General features: G+C 58.2%; 1 protein-coding gene and 1 long non-coding RNA gene across 3 annotated transcripts; one reads left to right on the forward strand and one right to left on the reverse strand.

Annotated features, from left to right (window-relative positions):
- Positions 1–1,613: 1,613 nt before the first annotated feature.
- TGFB1I1 (transforming growth factor beta 1 induced transcript 1) lies at positions 1,614–7,918 on the reverse strand. 2 transcript variants are annotated; one of them, XM_017515539.2, is made up of 11 exons: positions 7,866–7,918; positions 6,538–6,653; positions 6,399–6,451; positions 6,155–6,297; positions 5,893–5,980; positions 5,674–5,779; positions 5,372–5,566; positions 3,643–3,816; positions 3,274–3,355; positions 2,843–2,991; positions 1,614–2,260 (listed from the first exon to the last, which is right to left on the reverse strand). In XM_017515539.2, exons 1-11 carry the CDS (start codon positions 7,876–7,878, stop codon positions 1,994–1,996), a joined length of 1,386 nt encoding a protein of 461 aa, XP_017371028.1. In that variant the 5' UTR covers positions 7,879–7,918; the 3' UTR covers positions 1,614–1,993. The 2 variants fall into 2 exon arrangements, with proteins under 2 accessions (XP_017371028.1, XP_017371029.1); XM_017515540.2 differs by lacking the exon at positions 7,866–7,918 and adding an exon at positions 7,645–7,844.
- On the forward strand, positions 2,941–5,193 carry LOC108293902. The gene is made up of 2 exons (XR_001820836.2): positions 2,941–3,026; positions 4,810–5,193. It is a non-coding gene; the product is annotated as an uncharacterized LOC108293902 (long non-coding RNA).
- Positions 7,919–8,991: the final 1,073 nt, after the last annotated feature.

Consider the following 8,991-nt stretch of genomic DNA (forward strand, 5'->3'; position numbering starts at 1 on the left):
GCCCCATCCTCCACACCTGAAAACCCCTGGCCCCATCCTCCACACCTGAAAACCCCTGGCCCCATCCTCCACACCTGAAAACCCCTGGCCCCATCTTCCACACCTGAAAACCCCTGGCCCCATCCTCCACACCTGAAACGCCTGGACCCATCCTCTGCACCTGAAACCCTTGGCCTCATCTTCCAGACCTGAAAACCCCTGGCCTCATCTTCCACACCTGAAAACCCCTGGCCCCATCCTCCACACCTGAAAACCCCTGGCCCCATCCTTCCCTGTTGGGACTTGGCTCAGGTCCCAGGTGTCAACTCCTCCAGGAAGCATCCCTTGACTCCCAGTCTGGGTTAGAAGCCACCTTCTGGCTTCTACAGCTCCCAGTGCTTCCCTCTGTCACACCCTGGCCACACCAAGTGTCATCTTCTGCCCAAGTATTTGCCTTTTCAGCCTGGGGCTCTGCAGAGCAGTGAGCCTGACTCATCTCTGGACTCAGCAGCACCCAGCACAGGGCTAGGCCAGGAGAAGCCTCAGGTAGTGGCAGATTGACCAGTAGAGACAGTAAGTAATGGCTGTAGACACGATGATTGTTCTGCCTTGACTGGGACACCTGAGGGTGGGAGTGTGAAAGGGTTAAGTTGGGGCCATGACTACATGAAACATACAGGTGATCTGAGATGTTGTGGCTCAACAGTAAGAGAGAAGTTGTACCTTAGTGCCCAGAACCAAAAGGTGGGCACAGCTGGCACTCTGCATACAGCTCCATCCCTAAAGGCCCTTTAATAGAGGGAAAAATCTGGGAACCAAAGGCGGTGCAGGAAGGGGAACAGATTAAGTGCTTATTTCCTTCTTTTATTTATTTTTTTTGGGACAGAGTCTTGCTCTGTCACCCAGGCTGTAGTGCAGTGACATGATCTTGGCTCACTGCAACTTCTGCCTCCCGAGTTCAAGCGATTCTCCTGCCCCAGCCTACTGAGTGGCTGGGATTACAGGCATGTGCCACCATGACCAGCTAATTTTTGTATTTTTAGTAGGGATGGGGTTTCACCGTGTTGGCCAGGCTGGTCTCAAACTCCCGACATCATGGTCACCTCACCTAGGCCTCCCAAAGTGCTGGAATTACAGAAGTGAGCCACCATAAGCGCTAATTTCAAGACTATAGGGAGGGACAGGCACAGTGGCTCACACCTGCACTCCCAGCACTTTGGGAGGCCAAGGCGGGAGACCGCTTGAGCCCAAGGGTTCGAGGTGGTAGTGAGTTACGGCAACAATGCCCTCCAGCCTGGGAGACAAAGTGAGACCTCATCTCTTAAAACAAAATAAACAAAAGAATAGAGCTGAAGAAGAATGAGGGCGGGAGATTCTGTGGGGTCCCAATTGGAGCTCTTGTCCTGGCTCTGCCACTATTTGTAAAGTCCTGCGCGGGTCGCCGCCCTTTCCAGCCTCAGGCTCATCTGATACTTGAAGTAGGAAGTGCAGAAGCGGCCACCTTGCAAGGGCTGAGGCTGCAGATCCCGCTGCAGCCACCGGGCAGTGGCCTAGAGACGGCCGGGGACGGAGCCAGCGCGGGGGCGGGGCGTCAGGGCCAGGCTCCTGCGCGCATTGAGAGACAGCACCAGAGAGACGTGGAATGGGCGTGTTTATGTAGGTAGAAAAAGTGCACAGAACAGTGAGGGTGCAGGGAGCAAGGGCGTCCTGGCCTGGCCTCGGATTCGCTGGAATTGCAAGGACTTTCCCCTAGTCAAGGGGCTCCCTCAAGGGTGGGAATAGAGTGGAGGCTCGCGCAGGAGCTCTCTGTGTGCGATCCACTTTGGGGGCGTGTGGGTTTAGGTCTGGCTGGGCCTCTTCTGAACTTGACCCCCCGAGGACTCAGAGTACCTTAGGGGCGGGGCTTTCCATTGAGTGGGGGCTCACGCTCCGAGATCAAGGCCTCGGGGTCTGGAGGACCCGGCTTTTCAGGGAGGGCGCGGCCTCCGGGGGAGGGGGTGAGCCGGGCGGGCTGTCAGCCGAAGAGCTTCAGGAAGCAGGGCTGGCAGTAGGGCTTGCCGGCGCGCTCCTGGAAAGAGCCCTTGGTGAGCGGGCGCAGGCAAAAGGTGCATGTGAAGTGGTCCGGGTGGAAGCGGCGGCCCAGAGCCGACACGCAGCGGCCGGTCACGGGGAGGCCACACGTGGCGCACAGCGAGCCGCGCCGTGCGTGGAAGTGGTTCTCGCACAATGGACGGCCCTCGTGCTCGAAAAAGCTGCCTCCCGAGAAGGGAGCGAAGCATTCCTGGGGAAGGGAGGCCGCAAAAGAGGACAGACAGGTCAGCGGCCGGAGCCCCAGCCAGACGACGCGCGTTACTATCGAATGAAGTACGGGGACCCAGCAGCCGACCCTAGACACGAAGCTACCTGACCCTGCCTGGAAAACTCGCCTCACCCGAGGCACCTGGCAGCGCCTCCCGTGACCCGCCCCTCCAAGGCCGCACGCCACGGCCCTGCACCCTTGACCCGCCCCTCCAAGGCCCCGCCCTACAGCCCTGCGCCTTTGATCCGTCCCTCCAAGGCTTCACCTCACAGCTCTGTACCCTTACCGCTCCTCCAAGGCCACGCCTCACAGCCCTGTACCCTTGAGCCGCCCCCCAAGGCCCCGCCCTGGCAGCCCTGCAAGCTTGACCCCCGCCCCCGTTCAAAGCCCCGCCCCGCAGCCCTGCACCCTAGACACGAGCCCCGCCCCACAGCATGCACCTTTAACCCGCCCCTCCAAGGCCCTGCCCCATAGCCCTGCACCCTTGACCCTCCCCTCCAAGGCCCCGCCCCATAGCCCTGCACCCTTGCCCTCCCCTCCAAGGCCCTGCCCCCTCGGGCGCACCCGGCAGACGAAGCAGTCCGGGTGCCAGAGCGCGCTGAGCGCCGAGATGTAGTTATCCAGGATGGGGCCCTGGCAGCCCTGGCAGCGCGGGGCGAACAGCTGCAGGAAGTCCCGGCGGCAGTAGGGGCGGCCCTCGCGCTCGTGGAAACCTAGGAGCGGGAACCGAGTGGGCTGAAAGCAAAGGGTGCGACCGGGACAGGGGACCCAGGAGACCTGAGATCTGGGGCTGAAGAAGGGGCAGTCCTAGGGAGCCGTGGGGAAGGAGGAGACGGGTCTAGGCCAGGGCAGAGCGGGAGAGCTCGGGTCTATAGCCTGTGAGAGAGAGGCAGCGCCAGAAGAGAGCAGGAGGAAAACCAATGCCCGGAGGACTCCGGAGGTCAGAGGGGCTGGGGACCCGCAGCTTTTAAGGTGGGAGTTGAGTCCACTCTCACCCTCATCTCCGAAAGGCTCCCCGCAACTGACGCAGCAGAAGTGCTCTGGGTGCCAGTGGGTGCCCAAGGCGGTCACCATCTTCTGCAGGGAGGGAGGGAACACTCAGCGCGGCCTCCGTGCCTTCGCGCCTTCCTCTCCCGCGCGGAACCCGAGTGACTGGCCTAAGGCATGCGTGGGGGCTGGGGGGAAGGTCTAACTAGGAAGTGGGAGTCAGAAAGGAATAGTGGAGTCCAAGGGGCCGTAGACGTTGCCAAAGGGTAGGGGTGGGATGGGCTAGTGCGAGTGGGGCGGGACCCATGCGGAGGAGGCCAGTCCCACAGCTTTCCGGGTGAGACCGGGCGGGCTCGGTGCGGCGGGGCGGGGCTCACGTGTCGGATGGGTTGGTTGCAGAAGCCACATCTTGGGGAGAAGCGCTCGAAGTAGCACTCGGGGCAGAAAGGGGCTCCATCCTTCTCGAAGAAGCTGCTGCCTCCCAGGGCGGTGGAACAGCCTCCGCAAACGAAGTGTTCGGGGTGCCAGGCGCGGCCCAGAGCCGTCACCACCTGTGAGTGGGAGGTGAGGCGGGGTCAGAGCGGCTCTGACGGCCACGTGCTCAGTGAGGCAAGGTTTACACGACGTTTTTCGAGTCTCTGAGCGATCAGAATGAAGGATCCAGTGTTCAAGATCGCGCAGCCTGTAAGCGATGGAGATCCAGCTCCGGTCTTCCAGCTGCACTCCATTATTGACCTATATGTGAGGCACACTAGGCACAGCGCTTGGAGCCCACAATACGTTTAAGGGCCCATAAAAACGTTTTAATTTTTTAAAATCAGAATAAGGCCAGACTGGCTGGCTCACACTTCTAACCTTTGGGAGGCTGAGGTGAGAGTACTGCTTGAGACCAGGAGTTTGAGACCAGCCCGGACAACATGGTGAAACTCCATCTCCACAATACATAAATAAAATTAGCCAGGCGTGGTGGCTGGCAACTGTAGTCCCAGCTACTCAGGAGGCTGAAGTGGGAGGATTGCTTGAGCCCAGAAGATGGAGGCTGCAGTGAGACACAATTGCACCACTGCACTCCAGCCTGGGTCACAAAGTGAGACTTCTTCTCTAAGTAAATAAATAACAGGGAGTGAGTGAAAAAATCAGATTTTAAAAATTCGGAATAAAAATATTAACTGGAGGCCGGGCGCGGTGGCTCAAGCCTGTAATCCCAGCACTTTGGGAGGCCGAGGCGGGCGGATCACGAGGGCAAGAGATCGAGACCATCCTGGTCAACATGGTGAAACCCCGTCTCTACTAAAAATACAAAAAAAAAAAAAAATTAGCTGGGCATGGTGGCGCGTGCCTGTAATCCCAGCTACTCGGGAGGCTGAGGCAGGAGAATTGCCTGAACCCAGGAGGCGGAGGTTGCGGTGAGCCGAGATCGCTCCATTGCACTCCAGCCTGGGTAACAAAAGCGAAATTCCGTCTCAAAAAAAAAATATATATATTAACTGGAGGAAAATGCTTTAATATATAATAATAACATATCTATCTTCACACTAACACAGGCATAAAAAACTATTTTAATGGACGAAGGGATTCATGAAGATGAAAGTGCCTATGATCCACAAAAGTTACAATGTCACCCTGCTTTGCTGAGATGGGCAATCCTACACTGGGAGTCAGGTACTTAATCTAGCAGGAGAAACTAGGTTAACCGCTAGGTACAGCTGCTGTCAATCACATCTGCTCAGTCACTAGGCAAAGGACCAGTGACCCCAGTCCAGACTCCGATGGAGGAAGACAGAGTCTTCGTAGATGTGTGAGAGACGGTGGGTGAAGCCACTGAGTGTTTTGTGAAGATCAGATAAGAGGTGGGTTTGTAAAGGAGATGGGATAGTGCCTGGCACAGAGTAGGACCACAATAAATGGTAACATGGTTGGAATTTTCATCCTACCACTAACCTGCTGTGTGGTTCAGAGCTTTGGTTTCCTCATCCATAAAATATAAGCAACAATGATACCCACTTCCCAGAGTTACTTATTAAAAGGAACAGCATAAAGCCTGGCTCTCAGTAAAGATGGGTCTGTGACAGGTCTCTGCCTTGCTTCTCACAAGGCTCCACTTACTTGTCCAGCAATAGGTTTATTGCAGGAGCCGCAGAGGCCCTTGGCCTGGGTGGGAACACCCCGGCGGCTGAGGTCAGACTGCAGCAGCCCTAGCATGGTGTCTAGGCTGCCCTTGCCAGTCGACTCTGGTGGGGATGGGGAGCCCTCATTCATGGAGCTCACCACTGGTGGCTGGGTTGGCCCAGAGGCTGGAAGCTGCAGCAGGGAGGACAAGAGAGTTGAGTCAGCAAGGCGGCAGATGTGGAAGGGTCTAGAAGGGGTTGGGGAGCTACAAATGGACACTGGCCCACTGCCCAACTCACGTGGTTTTGAACGCGGAAGTCAGAGAGTGAGGCCATCAGTCTATCCAACTCCAGAGTGGCCGAGGTGGCAGAAGGCTTTGGGAGGCCAGAAGATGGGCTGGAAGGGCTGTGAAGAACATGCTTGCGTTATCTCAGAGCCTCCCAGAGTAAGGCTCTCTCTAGTGACTCAGACATCCAGGACCCATCTCTTCTCAGCCCTGACAATGACGTCAAACTCACAGGCTGGGTCTTTTCTTGTCTTCAGACTGGTCTTCCTTCTGCTCTCCTGAAGCCACCTTGCTAGATGGGAACTGGGACATGATTTCATCTGGAGAGAGGAGAGGAGGATGCTGCACATAGGGCCACGCTCAACCCACTCTCCCACTTGAGGCTTTAGGTCCCTTTAACTGCTGCTCTGGGAAGTGTATTCCCCTTAGTCTCTGCCCTGCCCTTCCCTCCCCTGCCCCCATCCAATCAAATCCTCTCTTAGTCAACCTGGTACCTGTGATGTTGAACTGGGTGGCATTAAGTTCCTGAAGCAACCGATCTAGCTCACAAAGTCCAGTACCCAAGACACCACTGGAAGAGGAGAATGGAGGGGCCGCCGGGGCTGCAGGCTTTGGGGACCGAGGCTTGCATACCGTGCTGGGAAGCAGAGTGGGAGCCTGGGTTCAGGGGTGGGGATTCCAAGGCTCCTCGCCTGAGCTTCAGTTGGCCCCCTATGCCCCAGTTGCCAGGCTCCTCACCTGTACAGGTGGTCCTTGTCCCCCGAGGCTCCTGAAGACTCCCCAGACCCTGTCTACAAAGCAGAGAGGAACAGGTGGGATGACAGGTCTGCCGAGCTTGGCCCTAGTGGCTGCCCCAGTCCCCAACATCCGATCTCACCTGTGACTGGTGGCCATAGGGTGGGGGAGGGGTGAGAGGCTCTGCAGGGCGCTCTTTGGGAGCCCCTGACCTTGGCATGTGTGAGGTGGTGGTCTCCAGATCAGAGAGCAGGGCGTCTGCAGCGAGAAGCCATCAGGGAGAGAGACAAGGGTCATGATTAGATCAGAAGGCAGGGTTCCCAGTGGGCAGTACTATAGAAGGACAGAAGCCAGTATTAAGACCAGAGGTCACAGGGCCAGACCCAGGCAGAGCACTGATGGAAGGATAGCAAGGAATATTTATGACCAGAACATCTCAGTTGCTCACGCTGGGAGCCAAGCACAAACCCAGTCTCCTGATTCTTTGTTTTCTCCCCATCTTCTCTGATACAGTCAAAATGGGCTCTTCACTCAAGTCAAACTTGGCTCCCCTCCAAATTGCTCCATTGGCCCCATGCCTGACCCCAGCTTTCTGATTGGACGCTCCCTCTTCCACGCTCACTAACTCCTCCCGCTACCTACACAGACCCCGCCCAGCCTGGCCACTCGCAGGGCCCTGAGTCCCGCCCGGCGCTCCTTACTAGCGCTTAGCTGGAACCTGCCTTTTGATTGGCTGCTTCTCTGCGGTACCGCGTCAGTTACCCCTACCGAGCAGCGCCCTCTACCGCCGGGGGCAGGAAGCCCCTCTCTCCCGTGGAGCGCACAGCCTTCCAGGCCCAGGCTCGGCAAATAGGGAGGACGAGATACCTGTGTCCCCCTTCCGGACAAGACACCCCCCTCCATCCCTGCATCCCCAGATCCGGGTCTTTTGAGCCCTTTCCCTTCCAGAACCCAGAAGTCCTGCCTTCAGTCTTCGTCTCTGAGCACCCGCGTGAAACCCTGAAGCCCTCGCGGGCTCCTAGGCCCTCCTGGGCTACTATTCTCTTCCTTGCCTCAAGGACCTGACCCCACCGTGCTCAGGAGCCCGTAACACCTCTCCCAAAACCCTGGCGCAGGCAGGCCCGCTTTTTTCTCCAAAACTTGATGCCAGACTTTCCCGTGCCGTCTACTTTCCCGGTTCCATGGGCCGAGGCCCCTTTAACTCCTCCCTCCCCAGAGCCCCGCGCCCGGGCGCCCGCGGGCGCCGCACCTCCTGTTCATCCGCCGCAGCCTGGGATAGAGGAGCCGAGCGAGGAAAGAAGAGAGGGAGCGGCCGGCCCAGGAAAGGCAGGAAGGGAGAGGCAGGAAGGGGGACGTGGAGTTGGAAAGCAGGCGCGGGCAGAGGCGAAAAGCAGGAGCTAGAAGACAGGGATGGGGAGATGCGGGAGTGCGACGGCGGGGAAGCAGATCTGGGGATCCGGCCCCACTCACCCAGGTCCTCCATGGCGGGGCGCGGGCGGGTGGCGCGGGGCGAGCAGGGCGGGGGCCGTGTCCGGTGGGGGCGGGGGGCGGGGGACGTCCGGGAGCTGGAAGCCCGGCCGTGACCATGTAAGGAAGCCGGGACCCGCTGGGATAGGGATTGGGGGGGCGATCAACGGGGGAACCCGGGATGGGGGCGTGGAAGGGAGGGAGCACCCCGGCCCACCCGAGCCCAGCCCGCCGGCCTGCCGCCGAGGCAGCCACACCCCAGCCTTGGCCTCAGCTGCAGGGATCCCCAGGCGGCCAGAGCCAGAGAGAAGTGGCTCCTCCAGACCAAGCCCTAGAGCAGCTGCCTAGGGAGACTTACACAGACTGAGGCCCCCAAGCAGACACCCCGCAAAGCCAGCGCCTGAGTCCTAGACAGAGGCCCCCTCCCACCCATGCCATTCCTGGGAGACTTGTCCCAGATGGAATTTTTGGATTGGTAGCAGGAGTGATGTTCTAAGGCTGAGTTAGACCGCAGGTTCAGAGACCTTCCCATTGGAGACCCTGACGGATAAATAGAGGCCCCAAGAGGCATATATACCAGACAAAAAAAAAAATCTCAACGACGGGGACAGACACAGTGAACCCACCCACAGACTCTACGATAGGACCTTTCCTCCAAGACTTGGTCACAGACACATGTAAACTCAAACCCGGAAGCAAGCCCCTTGCAAACTCAGGAAAGACACTCCTAGGCAAGCAACCCACAGCCAGCCTGCAAGACAAAGCCCTTCCCCAACACTGAGGTAGCCCAGGTCTGCTCCGAAACAGCCCTTTCCCAAGTTACTGATGAATTCAGGGCAGAAGGCAAGACACAGTCTCCAGCCACAAAGTAGCAAGGCCTTACCTGGACTGAGACCCTGGGAAACAAGGTGGAAACTAGAGGCTCTAGAGGTGGTTATGGACAGACAACTGTGCTACGGCCACTCTCCTGGACAGATCTGAGCACTGGACTGTGGGTCTCAACTCAGGAGCATATCAGAACAACCTGGGGAGCTTTTTAAAATGCCAGACAGGGCCGGGCGCGGTGGCTTAAGCCTGTAATCCCAGCACTTTGGGAGGCCGAGGCGGGTGGATCACGAGGTCAAGAGAT

This window comes from Cebus imitator, unplaced genomic scaffold (genome assembly GCF_001604975.1).
Source record: "Cebus imitator isolate Cc_AM_T3 unplaced genomic scaffold, Cebus_imitator-1.0 Scaffold552, whole genome shotgun sequence".
In the NCBI taxonomy this organism is placed as follows: domain Eukaryota; kingdom Metazoa; phylum Chordata; class Mammalia; order Primates; family Cebidae; genus Cebus; species Cebus imitator.